The sequence below is a fragment of the Sitophilus oryzae genome, unplaced genomic scaffold (assembly GCF_002938485.1).
Source record: "Sitophilus oryzae breed Bouriz unplaced genomic scaffold, Soryzae_2.0 scaffold_1297_pilon_pilon, whole genome shotgun sequence".
Classification (NCBI taxonomy): Eukaryota; Metazoa; Arthropoda; class Insecta; order Coleoptera; family Curculionidae; genus Sitophilus; species Sitophilus oryzae.
This window is the reverse complement of record NW_022145945.1, coordinates 4673230-4699776: the sequence shown is the minus strand read 5'-3', so window position 1 is coordinate 4699776 and position 26547 is coordinate 4673230. Positions and strand designations below refer to the sequence as shown.

General features: G+C 31.0%; 1 protein-coding gene across 1 annotated transcript; it reads right to left on the bottom strand.

Moving 5' to 3' along the window:
• Window positions 1-279: 279 nt before the first annotated feature.
• Window positions 280-26461, bottom strand: LOC115874618 (sphingomyelin phosphodiesterase-like). Its single transcript, XM_030889827.1, has 11 exons — window positions 26359-26461; window positions 23588-23704; window positions 21836-21999; window positions 21631-21774; window positions 19365-19598; window positions 15720-15892; window positions 12747-12950; window positions 10932-11102; window positions 6518-6695; window positions 4582-4772; window positions 280-555 (listed from the first exon to the last, which is right to left on the bottom strand). Exons 1-11 carry the CDS (start codon window positions 26426-26428, stop codon window positions 411-413), a joined length of 1791 nt encoding a protein of 596 aa, XP_030745687.1. The 5' UTR covers window positions 26429-26461; the 3' UTR covers window positions 280-410.
• Between the last annotated feature and the right edge of the window lie 86 nt (window positions 26462-26547).

Genomic DNA, 26547 nt, shown 5'->3' with positions numbered 1-26547 from the left:
TATGCATCTAATTGCCTGTAATTTGAGACTTGTTTAATTAATTTTAAATTATTAAGATCTATACAATGTTCATTATCAACAATATGTTCGGCAACGCAAGATTTATCCGGTCTACCGTATCTTATCTGAGCTAAATGTTCTTTAAATCTAGTTAATATTGATCTTCTAGTTTGCCTAAAGTAAAAGTGTTTTGGTGTATCGTGGTGATTTAGTGTTTTTATTTTGCTAAAATCATCTAACACAATATCTCTAACTATGTATGTAAATAAATACGAAAAAGTTAGTTTTAAAAATTGTTTATTCTGAATTATATGCACAAAAGAATTTTTGACATCTTCACAAAACAGTAATAACCAAAATCTGAGTTGTTTGAATTAGTTTTTTTAGAAAAGGTTTGAATGAAAGCTTTTCTAGTTCCTATTGAATATTTCGGTTAGAACGTCACAGGCCGTGTTGTTCCCCACGTCGCTAACTGATACTTCACATAAATAATTCAATTTGCATTTATCGTCACAGCCCGAAATTCTTGCTATGTCTGAATTGCGATACCTCAATCTGAAATTAAAAAAAGAATATTAAATTATTCCTAGAATACCGCACTAAACAGGGTGAATCTTAAATAAGTGCAAATATTTTTAGGGGTAGTATATTTCGACCCCAGAAAAACGATTATGAGGTTTTTTTCGCGATTTTTTTTTGAAAATTTGCAATTTTTTTTTAGTTTTCAATTAAAAAAATATAATTTCTTGATAATATGGCCAATATAGGTAGTAGATTAAATTTACAAGACAGAAAATCCAGAAAAGATCCAGTGCTTCCCAAATTTTAGTAAAAACTATTTTTTTTGCTAATTTTCAAAGTAAAATAACTCAGTTATTTTGGATTTATTTGAAAAACGATAAAGAGTAAAATATGTTTCTTTTATCGAGATCTACTAGCTCTGAAAATATTTGCGCTTATTTAAGACTCACCCTGTATACAGGGTGGTCCGAACTGTATTCCGGAAACTTCGGCAGCATATTCTGCAGATAAAAATAAGTAAAAAAGTTCGTATAAATGTTGTCCTAAAATGCTTGGTTTTGGAGATACAGGGTGTAGAAGTTTCATTTTTATTTCGATTTTTTCCAAATAATTTTTGAAGTAACATTATTGGATGAAAATCGTCTCTGGGAGTTTTTTGACATGAGAAATTTGATTTTGATGTCAATATGATCCCTGCATGTAGAGGGCGCCACCTACATATTTTTTAACTAGTTTGAAGAGTAATAACTTTTCATCCGTACCTGTATAAAACTACTAAGTAAAAAAATATACATTTACGACGTTTTCTACGTGAAAAAGGTCTCTTGGTAAAAATCGCTACAAGTAATGGTTTTCGAGATATTTGGAATCGAAATTATCAATACCTGTCATCATTGACATAAATTAAACATGTTGGGTTATTAGACTAAATAGACAAATAGTTATAGTCTGTCCAACGAGAAGATCCTTGACAGTGATAGATGTGTCTGTCATTTTAATTTCAAAGTAGTTTATTTTATTTTACAAAGAAATAAGTTGGTACAACTGGAACGCATAGCAGGAAATATTTAAAATTTGATTGACAAGATGACAAGTGATTACTTCAAAATATTGTGAAAAAAACTGTATAAAACTGAAATGTAATCGAGTTATTTTATTTAATAAAAACGGTATGTGTTAATACAAAACAAACAAGAACAAGGCACTACATACCAAAAAAATATAAAAAATAACTATTATTTACTTTCAAGCTTTATGAAACTACCCGCATTTATGATTATATTTATCAATATAACTTATGTACAAATACAAATTTGTAATATTCCACAGGTATAAATAAAACAACATAGGTAAATACAACAACTATTTTATTAATAATAACACCTACCAAATTTTATACCTTAAAGGTGGATTAATTACCTTTAATCTTAATTTTTTTAAACCAGTACCTTTTGACATTATTTTTCTGCACCAGTACTAAAATCCATTATTTACCTATCGTGTGATGTCGATATTTTACAGCTACTCCAGTTTTTAGTATGTGTTTAGTTTGATCCTTATATACGAAATGCACTTATCTACGACGAAATGGTATACAAACTTTATCGATGGCAACTTCATTGGTGTATAAGACTTTCTGCCTGGGCAGCGTGTATTAACCATAAACTGTGCTCTGGGCCTACAGTTAATTTTCACTCGATTTTTCCTCCACTTGACTTCAAAAGACACAAAACACACGTAATAATACGAATCAAAATGCATCATCTTTCAAAATGCAGGGTATTTAACAAAAGTTGACACAAAATTATAACCAATAATTTGGCAAGACTTTGACAAGCGTCAAAAATGACAAAAATCTAAAGGCGAGTTCATACGCATCGGCGTCCGTTTGTCGTTCATCGTTCCGTCAAACCAATAAAATTGAAATACGATCTGGCTTGCCAAATAAACCAATAAACTGGTTAAAAACAACAAGACACGACGCATGACGGATTTATATTTAAACCCATCCATAGATAACTTAAAAATTATTAGAAACTTTTTTTAGTAAAATAAATAGATTGGTATGGGACGTCATCTGCTTTTCTTCTGTCATCGTCTGTCGAAATCTTACCTGAGAAAAAAAACAGAGTATATTAGACTGAAATCATAAATTTGAAATGTTTTTGTGCTAAAAGTTTAACAGAAACCGTTTTATCGTCATTTTTTGCAGAAAAATTTATGATTAATTTAAAAAAATAAAAATTTCCCAAATTTATTATTTCAGTGAAATAACTATCTACTCAACGTGTTTACTTTTCGTAAATAATGACATATGTTGACTATTTCCATTCTAAATATCTTGAGAACGATTGCTCGTAGCGATTTTTACAAAGATATATTTTTTACGTAAAAAGTCACAGATATGTGATTTTTTCACTCGATACTTTTATACAGGTACAAAAAGTTCTGACGCTTCAAAACAGCCAAACACATGTAGGTGGCGCCCTCTACTAGTAGGAGTCATATTGACATCAAAATCAAATTTCTCATGTCAAAAAACTCCCAGACACCAATTTTCATCCAAATATTGATGTCACTTCAGAAATTATTTAGAAAAAATCGAAATAAAAATGAAACTTCTACACCCTGTATCTCTGAAACTAAGCATTTTAGGACGTACATTTATACAAACTTTTTTACTTATTTTTATCTGCAGAATATGCTGCCGAAGTTTCCGGAATACAGTTCGGACCACCCTGTATAGGGTGGTGACAATTTCGATGCACAAGATTGGCATCTCAGAAACTACAAGAGATACGAATTCGGTTAAATGGGACAAAAGTTGCATAATTAGAAGTTTGGCAAACACCTATGAAGAAAATCCCGGTATCTTAATAAGTAGTTTCGAATTTATGCCAAAAAAATGCAAATAATACGTTTATTTTAAATGACAATATCTTCAGAACTATTGACAATATCAAATGACAATATCGTCAGCAACGTAAATTTGTAGTTTTATATTTTTGACCTCGGCCAATTAAATGCCGTTTTCAGAAAATTTCTAAGCCTTTTAGTTTTCGCACAACAGTCAAGTTTTTGTTTTCTTATGGCCGTCATTTTGATTTTTTATACTATTAGATAGAGCAAAAAATAATCTATACGTTGGTATCTAACTTTCATTCATTATCATGTAAATTCACTGAAAAAATTAGATTTTTTAAAAATTCGCTCTTCGCTGTCTTGGAAATCCAATTGACACATTATATAAGAGCAAGTTAATTTTTCATATAGATCTCCGTATAGACTTTTTCGCTCTATCTAATACTATAAAAATTCAAAATAGCAGCCATAAGAAAACAAAAACTTGACTGTTGTGCGAAATCTAGAAGGCTTAGAAATTTTTTGAAAACGGCATTTAATTGTCCGAGGTTAAAAATATAAAACTACCAACTTACGTCGCAATAGGTACAATAATTCTGATGATATTGTGATTTAAAATAAACGTACTATTTTAATTTTTTTGACATAAATCCGAAACTAATCAAGATACCGGGGTTTTCTTCATAGGTGTTTGTCAAACTTCTAATTAAGCAACTTTTGTCCCATTTAACCGAATTCGTATCTCTTGTAGATTCTGAGATGTCAATGTTGAGCATCGAAATTGTCACCACCCTGTATACACACCATGTATACATAGTGCAGTTTTGATACACTCTGTATAGAAAGTGCAGATCGATTCAGGGACCGATAACTTGTTAAAAAATAAGCGTTGGTTTTAATACAAAACTTTATAATGTGACATTCCTCTTTTAAGTCATTTGGATACACAGGGTGTCACTTAAAAAAGTGCAAGTATTTTAAAGTAAAATTAACTACTAAACTAATGAATAAATACATATTAACTAAATTAATAAATAAATATTGTTCTAATCAGGATCATTGGTATATTTTATTAGATTAGGATATAAATTTTGGTCTACGATTACTTTAAAAACAAGTTAGATTGAATTGTGGTCATCCTGCGTAATATTTTTATTGGATTTATGTTCCAATTATACGAATTTATTGCCTACTTACATGTGATAGTCGTACAGTAAACTATGGTTAGCCGCCAGTCTTGGCATGAACTCCGTTAGAGCCTCTGGAGACAAACTGCTTACTCCATACTGTTCTCTGAAGGAGTACAGTTTGTACCAGTTGGGGGTATCATTCCCCTTGATATTAGCCTCTGTTAAGTTAAATGTCCATTCTTCAGTATCTAAAACATCCTGGAAAAACAAAACAATTTGCTATATGATTATTATTATTTATTGCTGTTGTTAATATTTTTATAATAATATACAAGGCGACTGTCTTTCAAAGAGATTATCAAGATATGTGGGAAGACTACACCATAATTGGAAATGGTTGAATACGCTGAGAATGATGATGATACAAGGTGACTGAAAGAAAAGTTTGGATATTTTCTCACTGGATCAGTGATATTAAAATTGAAAAAAAAATTCAGATACCTATGGATTACAATTCAAACGGAATCCAGCTTTTCAATGGTATTTAATGTAAAAAAGTTGCCAAACCATAAAAAATTGGTCAAGTGCGAGTCGGACTCGCGCACGAAGGGTTCCGTAACATTCATTATCTATACAACATTAGACACTATATTTTTTTCCGATTTAGCTGAAATTTTGAATGCGCGTATAAGTACATAATTTAAAAAAAATGAAGAAACACATTACTAAAATCAATAATAAATATGTAAAAAGTAAAAATAAATATGTAAAAATTAGAAAAAAAAACAATTAAAAAAAGTCGCCTTGACTGGGATTCGAACCTGCCTTACTACGGCTCCAACGTCATAGCAGCGTCAAGTTCTAACGCTTTAAAACCAAGCGGCCAACGAGGACTTGAAAGATTCTATGTAAAATTCTTACTTAAAAGATAATTACTTGCTCTTGTATTTATTTTTGTGGGAAATAAAGACAATTACATACATACATAATGTTTAGTAAAAGTACTTTTTATTTATAAACATTTATTTAATTCTGTTTTTAGTATTTGTTCTTATAGCGGCAACATAGATACATTATCTGTCAAAATTTCAACTGTCTAGCTATAACGATTCATAAGATAGACCTTTGTGACAGACGGACGGACAGCGAAGTCTTAGTAATAGGGTTTCCGTTTTTACCCTTTGGGTACGGAACCCTAAAAAAACACTTGATGGAAGTAAATATAATGGTTACTAAATGTTATTACGCTGATGACTGCGTTCTGTAAAATGCAGAAATGTTACAGCAATTACAAGAAATGCTGAACACATCTACCTGGACATATAGGAGGCTTTGAGCCTTAAGCTGAAAAATAATGTGCACTCCCCCGGAAAATCATAGCAATGCTGTAAAAATCGTAGAAGAACTATTGAAATATGTAGCGGAATTCAATTACCTCGGCAGTTTGATTTCGAAAAAGGCCAATATCGACTCTGAAATTCAGCACAGGATTAGCAGCGCTTCAAGAGCATTGTGGAAATTAAAAGGCAGAGGCCCGATTCTGTAAACACTTCTCTTGTCTAGTGACATCAATCGTATACAAATAGCATATGCTAGACAGGAAATTTCTTGCTACGGAGCTTACAGAATCCCACTGCAGATTTCTCTATAACCATGAATTAAGCACAAAAACGAAACCTCAATGTACCGAGCAATAATAATCCCCACCATGTTATATGGAAGCGAAACCTGAGTGCCGTACCGCCGGTCTCATAGTGAGTGCCGTACCGCCGGTACCACCATGTCTCATATGTATCGGCCCTTGAAAAAGCTAGATATTTTCCACTGAAACATAAAGGGAATGCATGCAGAACCATTCACAGCCTTTTCAGCCACAGAAAAGCTCATGAAAGAAAACGCCTTGAGTAACCATCTGATGGGTGTCAAATACTCGTCAGCGACTGATACCAGTAAGTGAGTAATTTAATTTTGACAACAATAATTGCATTATTTATTGAACTTACATAATTATCGTTATCAATATTCAAAATCTTAAAGCTCGGATTTGATTTGTCACTCATGACAGATGCACCATTTAGAGCAAGATTGATGACATTTGAGGAGTTGTTTGAACTGTAATACACCATAAATTGGTCGTGGTGGGTATGGCCATTGAATTGGGCTGCTATAGTATTCGAAAATCTGTAAAAATTATAAACATATCATAAATTAATAATAGTTCTCTGTGTAAAGTAATATCTTGAAGTACTATATTTTGGCAATCGAACAATTTGTCTACGTAACAAATAATATAAGTAATTCTAATGTTAAGAGTTTGTTTCTAAAATCTTTATAATAGCCAACTACATTAAATATTTTGAATGTCCTTTAATTTAATTGAAGATAAGGTTAAGTCTGTTTGTACTTATTTTGAAACCTTATTTTCCGGAATTGATAAGGGCTTCATCTATTTTTTTAGTTTAATGGAGCAGTACAAATAGAAGACAAGTAATTACTATTAAAGAAAATATCGATAAAAATCGCCTTTTCATTAAATAGTATGTCAAGTTTGCGTTTACAAGATACATATACAGGGTTCGGCAATATTGTATCGGGCATCTGTAGCTTCTAGAGTATGTTCATGATATATTTCAGGAAAATTTTTTAAAGCTGAAGAATATATACAGGGTGGTCCGAACTGTATTCCGGAAACTTCGGCAACATGTTCTGCATATAAAAATAAGTAAAAAAGTTCATACAAATGTATGTCCTAAAATGCTTAGTTTCGGAGGTACAGGGTGTAGAAATTTCATTTTTATTTCGATTTTTTCCAAATAATTTCTGAAGTAACGTCAATATTTGAATGAAAATTGGTGTCTGAGAGGTTTTTGACATGAGAAAATTGATTTTGATATCAATATGACTCCTACTTGTAGAGGGCGCCACCTACGTATTTTTTAACTGATTTGAAGAGTAATAACTTTTCGTCCGTACCTGTATAAAACTAGCTAGTTAAAAATATACATTGAAGACGTTTTTCACGTAAAAAAGGTCTCTTGGTAAAAATCGCTACGAGTAACGGTTCTCGAGATATTTGGAATTGAAGTTACCAATACCTGTCATCATTGACATAAATTATTAAACATGTTGACTAATTAGTTATTAGACTTATTAAAATCATATATTTGAAATGTTTTTGTGTCAAAAGTGTAACAGAAACTGTTTTATCATCATTCTTTAGAAGAAAAATTTATGAATAATTTAAAAAAATAAAAAGTTCCCAAATTTCTCATTTCAGTCAAATAACTATCTACTCAACATAATATGTTTATTTTTAATCAATAATGACATGTATTGACTATTTTAATTGTAAATATCTTGAGAACGGTTGCTCGTAGCGATTTTTACCAAGGGACATTTTTTACGTAGAAAATCACAAAAATGTATATTTTTTTACTCAGTAATTTTATACAGGTACGGAAAAAAAGTTATTACTCTTCAAAACAGTTAAAACACATGTAGGTGGCGCCCCCTACAAATAGGAGTCCTATTGACATCAAAATACAATTTCTCATGTCAAAAAACTCCCACACACCAATTTTCATCCAAATATTAACGTTACTTCAGAAATTATTTGTAAAAAATCCAAATAAAAATGAAACTTCTAAACCCTGTATCTCCGAAACTAAGCATTTTAGGACATATATTTATATGAACTTTTTTACTTATTTTTATCAGTAAAATATGCTACCGAAGTTTCCGGAATCCAGTTCGGACCACCCTGTATAAAAAATATATATTTTTCAGCTTTTCTTAAAAAAATATTAAAAATACAAAAAGTGTTATGAAAGCAAAACTGTATTAGATATTTACATTAGATCTATAGCTTAACTTTGCTATAAATATGGTAATCGTATATCATACAGGATGTTCAAAATTCTACGCCATACTTTCTAAAATATAACATAATTTTTCTTCGTTTTTTTTAATTGGAACACCCTTATATTATTTTTTTCAATAGATGGAGAATTAAAAAATGGACATTTTTTGTATTTAGAGTATTTCAAAATTTTTAACAGTTTCGCAGATATTCGTGGTTTTATAATTATAAAGTATTTTACCGTTGAAAGAGCTATATGAAATAATACTGCGTGTATCTGCCAAACCATTACAAATTTTGAAATGCTTTAAATACAAAAAATGAAAATTTCAAGAAACAGCCGTCAGTATGGTCTTTGAAATAACACCTGGCGAACATTTTGGAATAACACCTATTTTTGTCAGACAGGTCCGTCATTTATTAAAAATTGGCATAAAAAAACAATATTTATTTCAGGAACAAAGCAAAAAGTTATAAATACGAACAAATTTTAAAAAAATAATTTTACTCAAAAGACTTTTTTTTTCTTTTTCAATTAAATAATAATGTTTGACAAGTTTCTACGTTAACATTTAATAAAGGACGTATAGGGGTAAGCCCGACAAAAATTATCACGGTTTTTTATTTCAAAGAATACTGCGACGCCGTTTTTTCGATCGTATGGTAGGATCGTCTTTAAAAGTTAACTTAAGAAATTAAAACAGAAAAATTATTTGGCTATGCAATTTCTAAATAAGATAACTCATGAAACAAAAGATTTTCGGTACAGAAATAAATTTATCGATCGGATATCGTAGTACCTAAATATATTAAATCAATTGTTTAGATTAGATAATAGGTAGCTTGTAATTAGTGAAAAAAATGCGATAAATTTTCGAGTAGTAATAAAACAATGTCGTTAGGCGTATCGCCGCATAGGAAATAGACACTTCAAACACTATAAAAACTGTGAAATTTTAGAAACGTGATTTCTAGCTATCCTTATTTGTGTTATATACTAAATTTATTTACTTTCGTCATAATAAATACTGTATTTCTGTACTTATTACTAGCACAGAATATTTAGTATCTTTGTGTGATCTAGAGACCGTGCGTCACTTACTGCGCCTATTTTCCTTCATATGCGAGTAGTCAGTAGAAAAAAAGAGTTTTTTTAATCACCTATTAAGCTATTTATTTTTGACTTAATTTGCTACGGTTAAATGCAAAACACTAATCCTATGATAGTAATTTTGGTTCTGTCAGTTATGTTGGAACACTATGTTAGAATGCACTGGGGCTGTAGGGGCTGTAGTAACACTTTTCACTACACTAGTTCAAATGGTTTTGTTCTTTTCAGTCTTCTAACTAAGCTATATCACTATGCAGGAGCTGGTGGGCCTCGATGTTGATGTGATGATGAAGCCTCTCTTCATGTCTTAAGGCATATTTTCTGATAACGTTGTTGACATTATTCACTTCTCAAGTCCTTATGTAGATTGCCATTGCGAATATACCACGGTGCGTTAGCAATACCTCGTAGTACCTTATTTTGGAATCTTTGGATAATATTTCGGTTGCTTTGTTTGGTATATCCCCAAAGTTTGAATACCATAAGTCCATATTGGCTTCAGGACTTGATGATAAAGCAAAAGCTTATTATATATTGACAGGGTTGAATGTCTCCCTAGTAACCAGTACATTTTCCTGTACTTTAATTTGAGTTTTTTACATTTTTTATTTACATGCGATTTCCACCTGAGTTTAGCATCAAGTGTCATGCCAAGATATTTAGCTGTATTTTCGTAAGGAACTACTTGTTATCGGTCCTTGAAAAAGCTCGCTGCGAGAGTGCTGAAATTATGATTACAAAATCCCGCTTAAGAAGGGCTGGTCACGTATGCAGGATGCAATCCCAAAAACCGCCTACCGAAATCTCTTTTTTACGGTGAGCTTGTAGACGATAAGATGAAACCGTGTGGACAACTTATAAGGTACAATGATATTTTCCACGAAAACTTAACGGGATAAGCAGCAGAATCAGTGGGAGAAAGCAGCGCACAATAAAACGCAATGGAGACTAATTGTAAACTCAGTTAACAACGACAACTAAAAAGTAAAGAGGCAACAAAGTAATGAGATTTTTAAATGTCCGGACTGCTGAAGAGAAATAACATCATTGGACTTTTCAGTCACAGAAAAGCTTATGAAAGAAAACGCCTTGCGTAACCATCTTCTGATGCGTGACAAATACTCGTCAGCGAGTAATGACAGTAAGTAAGCCAGTAAGCACATGTCAGAGCTCTAGTCTCGATAGTTTTTATAAACAGAGCTTCACTGGAGATTAGAATTCAACTTGTTACATAAGAAAAGCGAATATCTAGTAGATACGCAGAGTTCAATCATTCCTCAAGTCGACCGGCTGTCAAATTAATAGGCTGTGGTTTAGGTAGGATCATAAATAAAAAGACCATAAGTTGGTCGACTGGTACTGAGTTGGCTGTTTTACTAGTCTATATTTTAGACAATTTAAAAAAAATATACGGTTGTTATTTAAATTTTATATATAGCTAACTAACCTTTCAATTATTTTTCGGTATTCTCTACTCCAAACTTTCAACAGATCAGATTTTCCACTGGGAATATGCGATAATATATGCACAACTTCTTGGGCATCCTCTGCGGCTTTCAGCGTCTCAGCTAACCAAGCTAGCTGGCCAAAGGGATCAGTATCATTATGTATCAGCCACCTTAATAATACATACATTTTTAGTACATTAAATTTAACATACATTACTTATAAATATGTCACTACTGTACATGCTGTGCCAATATTCTACTTAGAACTGGAACAAAGAATTAGTACGTATTTTAAAATCAAAATATGTTAATTGAAATAGAATGAAAGGAGTTATACAGGGTGAGTCTTAAATAAGTGCAAATATTTTCAGAGCTGATAGGTATCGATAAAAGAAACATATCTTCTCTTTACCATTTTTCAAATAAATTGAAAATAACTTAGGTCCTTTTACTTTGAAAATGAAAAAAAATATATTTTTTGATTAAATTTTGAGAAACACTAGATCTTTTCTGGGTTTCCTTCTAATTTACTACCAATGTTGCCATATAATCAAAAAATTATGTTTTTTAACTAAACACTTCATAATCGTGTTTCTGGGGTCGAATTATACCAATCCCTAAAAATATTTGCACTCATTTAAGACTCACCCTGTATAAAAAACATCTGGTAAGTTCTATTTTCCCAAACATTTTCGGAAGTAATGGTATTTTTTAGATTTGCTACATCATTGCATTTGGAAAGTGATATACAGGGTGATCCGAACTGCATTCCGGAAATTTCGGCAGCATATTCTGCAGATAAAAATAAGTAAAAAAGTACGTATGTTCTAAAATGCCTAGTTTCGGAGATACAGGGTGTAAAAGTTTTATTTTTATTTCGATTTTTTCCAAACAATTTCTGAAGTAACATCAATATTTGAATGAAAATTGGTGTCAGGGAGTTTTTTGGCATGAGAAATTTAATTTTCATGTCAATATGACTTCTATTTGTAGGGGGCGCTACCTACACGTTTTTTAACTGTTTTAAAGTGTAATAAATTTTCGTCCGTACCTGTATAAAAGTACTAAGTGAAAAAATATACATTTCTGTGACATTTTACGTAAAAAATGTCTTTTGATAAAAATCGCTACGAGCAACCGTTCTCAAAATATTTAATTGACTTTTTATTTTTTTTTAAATTAATCATAAATTTTTCTTCGAAAAAATGAAGATAAAACAGTTTGTGTTGAACTTTTGGTACAAAAACATTTCCAATTTATGATTTCAGTCTATTATTTAGTCAACATGTTTAATTTATGTCAATGATGACAGGTATTGATAATTTCGATTCAAAATATCTCAAAAACCATTACTCCTAGCGATATTTACCAAGAGACCTTTTTACGTAAAAAATGTCGTAATTTTTATCCAAATATATACGTTACTTCATAAATTATTTGAAAAAAATGGAAACGAAAATGAAATTTCTACACCCTGTATCTCCGAAACTAAACATTTTAGGACATACATTACGAACTTTTTTACTTATTTTTATCTGCAGAATATGCCGCCGAAGATTCCGGAATACAATTCGGACCACCCTGTATATAAAAATATAGATCTGTATTTAAAAATTAAAGTTGATGGTATCTCGGAAACAAAAAATCAGATTGAAAATATAATAACATCCAGTTGTAGAGCAAGAAAAGTAGAGCTTATATCTTTTCAAATAGGGTGAGTAAAAATATAAAGGAAATCGAAAAAAGTAGATTTTCCTAAATATAAAGACAATGAAAGTTTGACATAGCTTGTCTACCACTTAGATTAAACTTACCAATTCATCGTATATGCTACATTACTGTTGACTACAATAATCCTGAAACCATCTTTAGGTGATACAGTGTAAAAACCACCAAGCATTATGGTACTACTGGCTTCCTCCGTTAACCATTCAGAAAATTCGGTGGTAATCAGACGATACAGCCATTGGTTTGATAAATTATCGTTCAACGTTTCGTTTTCATTTGTTATAGCATATCTTTAAATAAAAACGTTGATGGAAATAAAATATAATAATAATTGCAGGAAGTTTCTTGAAGTTTGATAGTAAGAAATACATAGTTCTTTTTATAATATCTTTTTTGGTACCTATGCGGTGTTTTGTTTCAACAAAATTTTAAAATACATCCTTGTTTATTTTGTATTAACACAGACTGCAGTTAAAAAAATGACTCGATTAGATTTTTTCACTTTTATTAAGTTTTTTACAGGTTTTGAAGTAATCACTCATCACTCAAATTTTAATAGATATTTACGATACAAGTGAGTTAACAGCATCATTAAGATACGCGTGTGAAAGTTGCACAAGTATCTTAATGGAGTTAAATTGGGTGTATTGTACAATATTTTATCTACGTTTAACTATAAAAACACACAATGAATTTTAAAAATTATTGTAGTACTTAACTATACAGGGTGCTACAAATTCGAGGTACGAGCATTGATATCTCGTTAACCGTAATAGATACGAACATGGCTAAATAGGGGCAAAGTTGCGCTTTGGGATGTTCACCAAGATGCCACCAAGAAAGTTTTAAAAATTTCAAGGATTGCTGAGTTTTTTGGAAAAAAATGATTTTTTTGAAAATCAATTTAATTTTTTCCCGTCGTTACTTTTTAGAAAATCAAAAAACTAATTGCACATTCTCATAGCCACTTTATTAGGGCTATCCGAAAGTATTTTTAGATTTTCAAATTAGCTGATAATTTTTGAGATACAGAGGCGAACTTAATTTTTTTAAATACGGACCTGCATATTTTATTTCAGATTTTGAAAGAACTCGGTCACCTGAGCATAATGATATGCCACACTTAATTTTTTTTTGTTTTGACATTTGAACATAACTTATTTAAACTAATTTCAAGTCCGGCTCTGTTTTCTTTTAATATTTAATTTACTCCTCGTTACAATATTATAAGCTTTCAAACTTAACAATGACGTGGGGCAAAACATTGAATACGGAAAATCAAATGGAATAAAATAATTAATATAAATATAATAATATAATATAAACAATCAAATCAATTTCTCGGAAGATGGATTGGAAATGGTAGAGCAGTATAATGTACAGCGAGGTTCCTGGACCTATCGCCAAGGGGCTACATTATTTGATGTCATTTGTAAAAGTGAAATCAATTCATCTTAACATTTACAATAAAGAGTACAAAATGCATTCGGAAGTATAAAAAGAAAGTTCAAAGAGCTATAAATAAAATTGAGCGAAAAATAAATGTGTGCAATAGGGAGGGTGATAACCCTTTCGAACATGTAGGACATTAGAAACTAATTTGTAGAAGTTGATCTATTTATAATAACTACGAGTAATATTATGCATATTATTAGATCGCACACTTCCAATTCACAATAAAAAAAGTTAAAAATAATATTTTTAAATTTCTGACCTGGATATTATTTATTTGAATCTTCCAATTGGCTCGATTTTCCTTATTCAATGTTAATTAGTTCTGATCAATATTGTTGCGATGAATATAATCAGATTAAATAATTTAAGAAACCAGAAAGAGTCCGACTTATTTTAAATAATAATTAGTTTTGTTGCTGTTAAGGTATCAAAAACAAAAAAAAAGCATAAAGTGTGGCATATTATTCTTTCAGGAGACCGAGTTCTTTCAAAATATGAAATAAAAAATGCAGGTCCGTATTTAAAAAAATTAAGTTGGCCTCTGTATCTTACAAATTATCAGCTAATTTGAAAATCTAAAAATAATAAAGTGGTAAAGTAATAAAGCCCTAATAAAGTGGCTATGAGAATATGCAATTAGTTTTTTGATTTTCTAAAAAGTAACGACAGGAAAAAATAAAATTGATTTTCGAAAAAATCAGTTTTTTCCAAAAAACTCAGCAATCCTTGAAATTTTAAAAACTTTTTTGATAGCATCTCGGTGAACTTCCCAAGGCGCAACTTTGCCCCAATTTAACCATCTTCGTATCTATTACGGTTTCCGAGATACCAATGCTCGTACTTCGAATTTGTAGCACCCTGTATACCTATCCTAAAAATCAATTACCTTATGCAATGTCAATATATGACAGTAAATAATATTGATGTCACTAGTTTAAAAAATGAGCGATTCGGAAAGTATTCCCTCTGACATTGAAGAAGTATTCAGAGCCATTTCTGGATTGCTTCCAGCAAGATCGAAACAGAAGTATGAATATACATACTCTAAGTGTGCTCTAAGCACAGCTCTAAGTATGAAAAATGGTGCACCGAAAAAAAGTACACAACTATGGAAATGAAAAGGTACTCATAACATATTTTTCCAAATTATCCGCTACTTATAAGCCTTCGTCTCCTTGGGCTTTCTATTCAATGATACGTACTATGATATCTATTAAAATGAATATATATGCTTCATCGGGCATTTACTTGAAAGATTGTTCAAACTGTATCATTAACATTTATAATAAATAAGTTTTCATATTTTTATAATTATTATTATCAATAGAACAGTTATTTGTATTTAGTAGGTACCTATTTAGTGCAAAATAAAAAATGTTTTACAAAATATTTTTTTCTCTTTGGTAGTCATCTAAACAAGGAGTGCGGTAATGAAAATGCGTGAGTTAAAAAGCTCTTAACTCACAAATAACTACTTTGAAATTAAAATGACAGACACATCTAGCACTGTAATTGTCGTTTTTTTCTTTAAAAAATTAAAAAAGTTATACGTGTGATCCACTTTGGAAAACACTTCTTTTGGTATTTAAATAAAAATAGCTTACTCATTTAATGGCGATGGTTCGTGATTCCCTAAACAAGGATAAATAGGAATATTTGGAAAAGCCGTCTTCATTTTTCCAAATAAACTTTTCATGCTTTTGGTGTTGTCTTCGATTGATGTAGCCCAAACTCTGTGGCTGATGGCATCACCAGTAAAATAAACGTATTCGTACTCCTGAATAAAATATAGTTATTTCAAATATACTCAGAGGCAAAAAAACCCAACGGAAAATTTTTTCGTCAAGTTTAAAGTATTATGTATATTGTTCTTACTTTTAGTTCTATCTTCATGAATTTTTTGGCCTACTGTATTTGAACCTATCAACATTAATTCATAAACTCAGTTTTTTATAAACTTTGGTATATGGCTTATTATACAGAGTTAATTGAAGGGTTGCTTTTCTAACTTTAAAACAGTCTGTACAATAATTTCGTTATTAACTTTTCCTAAAATATTACTTTTCAAATAGAAGCATGTCTCCTAAGCATTTTGTTCTTTGACTCATACCAATAAATGCCTGGGTTAATTTTTAAGAGCGTAATGAACTTGCCACCAATAATTTGCAATTTTTTCAACTATCATTGATTTATGATGCTATTTTTTAATATCACGAGGTGGCTTTGGTCACTATTGTCATAATGTTATATCGACACTGACTTGAACTCTATATTCAAATTTAAAAAACGTTAAAAATTAACGATACAGGCTTCTCTCGTTTTAATAAATATTAGTAACAGTAACAGATCTAAGGATATTAACAAAAATAACTGTAATAACTAAGTGTACAAAAACATCAAAAATTAACGATAATTGAAATAATTGTAATAGGTTTGTGGTAGGGTTAGAAAAAATAAAAAAAAAATCAGATTTATTTGATTTAAATCAGATTTTTTTTAATTAAATCAGATTTTTTTGATTTTAATTCAAAACAATATTTAAATCGGATTTCCAAATGACTAGGACTTATTTCCAATTAAAGTCCTATCCTAAATGGCTAAATCTTTATAACTCTGCCATTTTTCCACATCGGTCACCAATATATTTCGCAAAAAAATCGTTTTGATCTGAAGCGAGCGTCAGATCAAAACGATTTTTTTTTCAAACGTCTCAAAAGTATTAATTTTTGTCATTTTAACGCCTAGGTATAAAGGTAAAGCACTGTTACGCACAAAAGTACAAAAATATATTATTAAACTGATATTAAGTGTCAAATTCAATTATATTATTTGCAATATTTGCAATTGATTAAAAATGATTTGTATATGTTTTAAAAAAATAGTATGTATGCTCTATTAGGAGTAAAAAAGTCCTTTTTGTGCTTCCTTGTAACGTCGGAATAGCTTTACGATGGTCCTTCAAATCACAGGAGCCATGAGAACCTGTCCAACAGCAGCAATGGAGGTCATTCTAGACCTAACACCACATTGTCATTAGTAGATATACCAATGCGACAATGATTAGAATGGTTACTAACGGAATCAGTAGTGGGAGAATTGTCAGATCAGTGGCTTGGAACACCCTCAAAAGGAAATACCACTCCTGCAACTCCCAGTGGACGATATGCCAAGAACGTACAACTTTGAGAAACATCTCAATGTAGTATTGAGCAATAAAAAGGATTGGAAGAGAGAAACGTCTGCACAGCAGTTAAAAGACCATACCATAACTTGGTATACTGATGCTTCCAAAACCAATACGGGAACAGGGATCGGAGTGTTTGGGTCGATAACTAAATACTCCGAACCAATGGGCATTTACCCTAGCATCTTACAGGCAGAAATCTACGCTATCGAAAGATGCGAACAACTTATCTTAGATAGGAACTATCGGAAACAAGAAATAGCCATCTTATCTGATAGTCAAGCAGCGTTAAAAGCGATCAACTCAGTATCAATCAATTCGAAATTGGTCAAAGAATGCATAGAGAAGCTGAATAAATTAGGCAAAGAAAAAAAAGTCCTCCTACTCTGGGTGTCTGCTCACCAAGGGATAGAAGGCAATGAAAAAGCAAATGATCTAGCTAGAAAAGGAGCGAACACTCCACTAACTGGACCGGAACCGTTCTGCTTTCCAAGTGGTAACCAACTCAAGGCGGAACTCAAGAACTTGGAAGATTCCATCCGCAACCTGGAATGGGAATCTTGCAACGGTCTAAGACACTCGAAGAAGTTTCTGATGGCTTACAATCAAGAAAAATACCAGATCTTCCTGGGTTTAAGTAAGAACAATCTTCGGATTGTCACGGGGTTTTTAACAGGACACTGTCTCCTCAATGAACACCTCAGTAGACTGAAACTAAGAAGAAACGGCGAATGCAGATTCTGTGGTGAAAATGGGGAAACACCAGTACACTTCATCACTGAGTGCGCCGAGACGACAACCATTGGTGCCATGAACTTTGGTACGATTGATATTGGAGATGGAGAACTACCCTCTATAAAACCGTCCCAGATACTGGCTTTTGTCAAAGCCCTGGGACTGTATGATGAGTCAATTCAACTCAAGAAAGGGGGACACAATAGATCTGTAAGGTCGCAGTGATTAACCCCCCTCCCACTCATTCTAAATTCTAAAAAATTCTAATGGTCCTTCAAAGGTACAGCATCATCAAAAAACGTATAATTTTTACTCCTAATAAAACAATACATTATTGTTCGGAAATACTGTTAAGTCGAGACTGAAATTAGTATTAGTCAAAGTGTAAAATACTTACTGCAGATCACAATGTCGGTCGGTAAGAATTTGGAAAGATACAACCATTTCAAAAAAAATATATATAAAACAACATATTTCCTGACAACGATTATTATTATAGATTCTCGGGAATGAAGATATAGTCTCTATATCAGAAGAACCTAGTTCTGCGCTAGACTGCAAATGATATGTATTCGAATAAATCCCTGCGTTTAGCGGTCTAATGGATTTAAACGAAATTACTTCAAAAATCGGCCCAATATTTAAATTGACGAATAGATATTTTCATATAGTTTTATAACATTTACGATTGCTTTTCGATTTATTATCTGTTATATCTTTTATAGAAATATTTTTTATAGTTTTCTAGGACACATTTTTATAACTTTTGCAGTTATTTTTTGATTTATAATAAAGTTTTAATATATTATTTTTTGATTTAAATCAAGGATTAAAATTAAAAAAAATCACTTGATTTAAATCACGATTTAAATCATGATTTAAATCATTTGATTTAAATCACGCCAACCCTGGTTTGTGGCAAGGTCATTTTGCTCTTAAAAATTTACCAAGGCATGGGTTGACATTAGTTAAAAAACAAAATATTCAGGAGACATGGTTCTGACCGAAAAGTAATACATATTTTAGGAAAATTTGCTAACAAAATTATTGTACAGGGTGTTTTAAAGGTAGGATATAAAACAACTCTTCGATTAACCCTGTATAATAGTCAAATATTATAGTTTATAATAATCTGAGTTTAAGAATTAAAGTTGATATATTTATATACAGTTTGCTAAAAAAAAATCAAGAAAATAGGGATAAAAATAAAAAAATGTAATAATTTAAACTTGACAAAATTTTTTCCTTTGCGTTTTTTTTGCATCTGAGTGTATATTCGTTTCACATGTATAGACTGAAGATATTAAAACTATATTTTAGACATTTTTACCGTTTCTGCAGCTTTTCTAATAGCCTCGTCTATCAAAGCGTCCGATGTGTCAGCTTTTTCGTATTCCGACCAATATCCACAAGCTGTTCCCTCCTCTTTGCTGCCATCCTCTTGATCGCTTTGACAGCAGAGCGGTTCGTCGCAATTTTTGTTCTTTCCTTCAGTGTACAGGGGGTCGTAATGAATATCGGATATATGGAGTATGTTGAAACTACTTTCTGGACTACTTGGAGCCTAAAACGTGATGTGACGAATTGAATTTAATTTTTTTCTACTCATAAGCCAAAACGGGAAATCTGTCAAAATTGTAGTGGCTCTAAAAAACTTTTTTAGAGCACTTAAACAAAACAATTTTGTTTAAGTGTAAACCTACGATATGTACGAGGCTATATTTGAGGAAAATATTTTAACTTCTATAGGGTGGCTCAAAAAAGTATGAGTGGATCGGGATGATTTTTTTAAAATGGAACACTCTGTATGTTATTGCACTTTAGGCTTCGTTTCAAATGACTTTACATAATCCTTAGATATGAGCAAATATATTTCGACAGTTTCAGAGATATTAATAAATAAATAAAATTTATATATAACTTGCAACATTCTTTAAAAAATTACAAATTCAAGAAGTGTCGTGAAATCAAAACTATATTAAGTATTTACTTTAGATGGTCTATAATTAATTTGCTATAAATATCCTAATCTTAAATCATATAGGGTGTTCAAAATTCTACGCCAATCTTTCTAAAATATGATATAATTCTACTTTAAGGAACACCTAATATATTATTCTTTTACTAGGTGAAGAGAAAAAATTAACATTTTTTGTATTTAAAGTATTTTAAAAATTTTAATGGTTTCGCAGATACACGCTGTATTATTTTATATGGATCTTTCAACGGTAAAATAAGTACGAGAGAAAAATCAATGGGTGGCTTTGATAAAAATTTACTATGAAAAATGCCATATAAAATATAAAACCGCGAATATTTGCAAAACCATTAAAAATTTTGAAATAATCTAAAAACAAAAAATGTTAATTTTTTAATTATCCATCTATTGAAAAAAATAATATCCAGGGTGTTTCGTTTAAAAAACAATGAAGAAAATTTATTTCATATTTTAGAAAGTTTGGCGTAGAATTTTGAACACCCTATATAATTTACGATTATCATATTTATAGCAAAGTAAGTACAGACCATCAAAAGTAAATACCTGATATAGTTTTGATTTCAGGACAGGTTCTTGTATTTTTAATATTTTTTTTAAGAAAGGCTGAAAAATATATTTTTTTTAATTTATTTATTAATATCTCTGGAACTATCGAAATATATTTACTCATATCTTAGGATTATGTATAGTGATCTGAAATGAAGCCAAAAATGCAATAATATACAGGGCGTTCAATTAAAGAAATTGAAAATTATTTTTTTTGCAGCTGCCGGTAATAGCAATCAAAATACGCCGTAGGCTTTTTAGGGCCTTTTTTGTTTAGATTACACGCAAAATACCCAACCGAGTATCGTTTCTGCGCATGCGCAACTGCGGGTTGTAATGTAAAAAAATAGTAATAATATTTCTAGATGATTTGTCTAACGTTCACTTTGAATAGATTGCAGTAAAAATTAAGATCTAGTACTTGGAAACATTGTTGGGTGCCCGAGTACACTAGTGGGATGTAGACGCCAGTCGATAGTCCGCCTTTCTTCGACGACGTATGAGATTATTACGTCAGAGCCTTAAGGCGCTTGCTAGAATGGTCGCAACTAAAGAAAAGGCCGGGAGCGTCATCAATAAAATTTTTCCGTGAATACCTTCTCATCCTAGGGCTGGCATTTCTTGTCATGGGTGCCGATTTTTGTGTGTACGAAGAGTACGGTCAACACGCTTAGCACAACAATATGTACTGAATAAAGACAGAAGGCAAGTACCGTATGATCTACCGTCAGCGATGGCTATGAAATGAAGATCGCTGTCATTTTATATGTAAATTTATATGGGAGATGTCACCGATCGTCATTTTCCAGCCAACTGGACGCCGTTTTTTCTCGATCATTGCAGTATTTTTCCAAGCGCCTGGAATCTAGCTCAGATTAAGTGGTTATGTAATAAATACTTCGTATTTTTGCTCTCTCCGACTTACTAGATTGCCATAGCGATTCACTCCTATATACATTTAAACGCCGACCCAAGGTTTTGCTTGCCAGCAGGGTATATCCTGGACTATAAATGAAAATGGTTTGGATGCGATGCAAATATATACCCTTACCTTCCTTTGCACTGTTTCACCATCCGGTATCGCTACAGTCCATTCGAAGGTTGTTTTATTACAACCATCGTTCTGCAGGATTATGTCGCACGCCCTCTCAGCTTTCAAATCCGGGTTTTCCTTGATAATATATTCGAAAATGTCCTGGAAAAGCGCATTATTTTAGCGAAAACTTACGACCTATTGGCACCACGCCTCGACTTACGATATTTCTGTCGATTACACCCCTGCACACTACCCCCGTTTCTATGCCGAGCAGTGTACAAACTCCGGCAGCTTCCAGCGTTATAACATCTATGGACCAGTTGGCTCGAAACTCGCTAATAATAACGTTGGCAGCCACGTAGCACAGTTCGCACATTAGGCTGCCTGAAACAGTTCCAAAATTCATATTTGATTATTGTGGTTTATAATGAAAAAGGATATTTTATTATGCCCAAAAGTTAGGGTTAGTAGATTTCAGATCGATAAGACAGAAATTTTAGTGATTTTTTTATTCGAATTTATATCAATGCTACTGGAAGAAAAAATGGAAATATGTAGTTATTTTTTGAAAAATGTAATTATCATAGACATGTATACTCTGTTTTATTATTCAGATTTTGACAGACGATGTCAGAAAAAAAAACATTAAAGAACATAGAGATTATTTAAGAAAGGGAGATTTTCAGAAATCTATGATTTGTCAGAATTCATGGGACACAGGGCACTGAATAAATTTTAATAACGCCAAAATTATAATGAAAGAAGCGATAGCCTCTGAAAGAAAAATAAAAGAGGTTTTTTTTTAATACAATCTAATAAATGTATTGCTCATGCATCTGTAGATGTTAGTAATGTATGGCAATCGCTTCTTTGGTTTTAAAGAACATATCATAAATAAACATAACATACGTAAAAATTAAAAATAATCATACAGAAAGTTTGGGTTTTTTTGGTTTTACCTTATTAAGTAATTGTTAATTTTGAAGTGGTTTGAACAGCCACCAATAGCCGCCAATAAAGTTATGTATATCATTTCGTATATGGTACTAAAAACTGAAGTAGCTGTAAAATATCGACATCACGGGATAGGTAAATAATAGATGTACTGCAAAGAGATAATAAAGGTACCGTAAAATGGGGTGAATAGAAACATAGTGGTGAATAGAAACAAAATTTCTGAAAAAAATCAAATCACGATTAAAAATATTCAAAGTAAAAAGAGTCGACATATCTAATTTTTCTATCATTGGTAATACACAATAAAATGTAAAAACTATATTTTTATCTGTGGCAGCACTGTTTCTGTCAATCAGCTGATCAATAAATGTGAGATCGATTTATCACCTATTTTGTATGGCGCGAAAACTTTATAAATAAAATATTTATTTTTAAAGTAATACATAAGCTGGTACATGTAAGTTGTCATATTATATGTATTGTTATTTATTGTTAAACCTACTTAAATATGTAATAATTTACTGTTTCTAATTACCTTGTTGGAAATAGAATAGATAAAAACCTAAACATCAATGTGTGTTTCTATTCTCCCCAATAGCAGGTGAATAGAAACACAAATGTTATTTTTATTTAATATTTATATGCATATTTTTCAAAAATCAAATTATATGTATACGCAAAGAACAAACAAAGACCCATGTTTTAAAATATTCGGGAAAATAATACCACATTTTTATCAACCGGTATATCGCTAATAGCCTACGAAACTGTTTCTATTCACCCCATTTTACGGTACTGGTTTAAAAAAAATAAGATGACAGTTAAATAATCAACTCAGTAAGTTATTTTAGCTTTTAAATTCCATGAAACTATTTTTAACGACTTGCTCACGAAAGTCTAACAAATCGCACAAAGAATCAAATTAAGTACCACAACTTTATTCTGTTTCTTAATAGATTAGTATTAGACTACTTACTTTCATTAAGTACTCTAGTAAATTAGATACAAAACTAACCTTTCAGTTGGCCAGCGGAGTTCCAGAGTTCAAGCTGATGAAGTGTTTCATTATATTTCGGTGATATAATTCGCGAGGTTTGAAATTCTTTTAGCCCATCTTGGTATTTCTGTTTCTCTAAAGATAATTATATAATGCTATATTTTTAATTTATTTATAATAAAATACAACAACAAGATACAGCGGTGGCTGGTAGAATTTCCATCTATAGTAGATACCAATTAAACTTTTAGTTACGTAATTGAGGGCGCCATTTTTAAATTCATTGTTGCCATCAATGGACATATTCCCCCGCTGGGGATTCAGGTGGTAGCTGTGCTGTAAAAAATGTCAACTTGACACACTTATTTATTTATTTCTTGAGATTGTCATTTGTTTTGACACTTAATAAATAGTTTTGTGATACTTTAAGCTTAAAAATGTTAACTAGCAGACCTTGAAGTCGAACATTGTTCTTTTTAGAACCTCTTTTAGTGCGAAGTGTACAAGATAGCTTAATAGCCGTAAATACTCATCGCAACATCAGAATATTTTGAACGGGAAAGCGGTAGTAATGTCCCTTTATGTCCCTTAAGAGCTGTTAAGAAGGTGAGTTTTGTTGATGTAAATAATAACTGTTTATACAGGGTGGCGCACTTCATTCGCCTCGGTTGCTTATACGAAAACGGAAAGATGTAGAAACAAAATATTTTATGAGTATATGTGGGGAGGTAATGTGCACAATTTAAAATTATTTTGAAATGTACAGGGTGTTTCAGAACTAAGATCTATACCAAAGTTATATTTTTTCTTATGGAATGCCCTGTATTTTATTTCATTTTTGTATTTTTGGGCCCAAAAAATGGTATTTATTATAAGGGTTAAATATGTATAAAATCTTTGGTTTTTGAGATATTTAAAGATATTAAAAAATGCATGCTACATTAGAATATATTATTAACATCCTGTACTTTGCTTTTCAGAACTAATTCCTGTGCTGCTTTTTAAGCCAGAGAATAAACTTTACTCAAAAATTTGATTGCTTCGTTTAATGTATACAGGGGTGTCAAAAATTGCTGGTCTATTATAAATATTTATTTTACATAAAAACATCGTTATTTCAAATACAACACCATGTATTTTTTAAAATAAATCGAAGCAGATTCAAATGCTTATATTCAAACTATATTAGGGTTTCCTATACCTATCTAGCTCAGATTTTGAATAAAAAGCGATTTTTCAATAAAATGGCAACCAAGATGGCTGATATCAAGTTTCTAGTGACAGTAGCTATTTTCAAAATCGAAATTAGTTTATGGACTTTCTTTAAATTTATACTAGTTTACTTTTATTTAATTTGCCTACAGCAGTTTAATAAATAATATTTATTAAATATGTATTTATTATTCTATGAAGATAATCGAAGAAGTGGTTCTTTCATTTATTTTACGATCACTGATAGATTAATTTTAATATGGATTTTCTATAAAACAGCCAATTACGGCAAATTCATTTTCTTTACTTCCAACGACAGGTTTCTGCCTAATAGTTTTTTTATAAACCACACTACCATATAATAGCTCTGCGAAATAGAAAAGTATTTTTTCAAGGAACGCTTATCAGGAAGATTCCTATTTGGATATCTTTGAGCATAAATCCTGAGGCCAAGAAGCAATTTTCCTCACAAAATAAAATCACTAGTAACATATCCATTCGTTCCGCCAGCAGATACTGCTTTATTTTTCTTGATAAAATAATGAATACTTACTTCTTAAACTATTGTAGCTAAATTTAAGTAAATTCTCTAAATAATAATATCCATAAACTAATGTCGATTTTGAAAAGAGTTACTAACTTTAACTAGAAAATTGCCATGGCGACACCAGCCATCTTGATTGTCACTTTATTGAAAAATCGCTTTTTATTCAAAATATGAGCTAGATAGATATAGGAAACCCTAATATAGTTTGAAAGAGCATTTGAATTTGCTTCGATTTATTTTAAAAAATACGGGGTGTTGTATTTGAAATAACGAAGTTTTTATGTAAAATAAATATTTATAATAGTCCAGCAATTTTTGAGTATATATTAAACCAATGATATATACATTAAACCAAGCAAAGTAAGCTAGCTTTCAGTAAAGTTTATTTCTCTGGCTTAAAAGTCAGCACAGGAATTAGTTCTGAAAAGCAAAGTACAGGGTGTTAATAATCTATTCTAACGTAGTATGCATTTTTAAATATACTTAAATATCTCAAAAACCAAAGATTTTAAACATATTTAACCCTTATAATAAATACCTTTTTTGGGCCCAAGAATACAAAAATGAAATAAAATACCTGGTGTTCCATAAGAAAAAATATAATTTTGGAATGGATCATAGTTCTGAAACACCCTGTACATTTCAAAATAATTTTAAATTGTGTACATTCCCTCCCCACATGTACCCATAGAATATTTTGTTTCTACATCTTTCCGTTTTCGTATAATCAACCGAGGCGAATGAGGTGCGCCACCCTGTATATTCATAATTAATTTATTTTTGTTTCCTAAAATATTTTGATTAAAAGAAAATTTGTAAGGCCAAGCTTAATAACGTGACTAAAGGTTTATTTGATATTACACAACCTAACCTAACCAAAAACATTTTTTTATTATTAAAAACAATTTTGAAATTTGCGATTATATTTATTTTTGTTTAGAATCAAAAATTTATTTTATTTTTAACTTGTATTTTCTACCAGTTGCCGCTGAAGGTGAGAAATGTAATGCATTTTTATTATAAAACTTACCATTATTATTACAGAAGGTACCAACTATAAAAGTAGTTACAAAAATTGTAAAAAATATATATTTTGTCATGTTACTTTGTTGCTGAATTATGTAGATGAAATATTCAACTAAATCCTTTTAAATTAAATATTTTATAAAAAATATCTCCCAATTTTGAAGATAAGCCTGATATTTTCTGAAAAAAATAT

What these genes read in the sequence shown, in the direction of transcription:
- LOC115874618 (XM_030889827.1), bottom strand. Translation starts at nt 26,428, where the DNA reads ATGACAAAATATATATTTTTTACAATTTTTGTAACTACTTTTATAGTT. An exon ending in CTCCGCTGGCCAACTGAAAG is followed by an intron (nt 22,000 to 23,587) that starts GTTAGTTTTGTA and finishes GAACTGTTTCAG; the next exon opens with GCAGCCTAATGTGCGAACTG. An exon ending in GTGAAACAGTGCAAAGGAAG is followed by an intron (nt 19,599 to 21,630) that starts GTAAGGGTATAT and finishes ATCACGTTTTAG; the next exon opens with GCTCCAAGTAGTCCAGAAAG.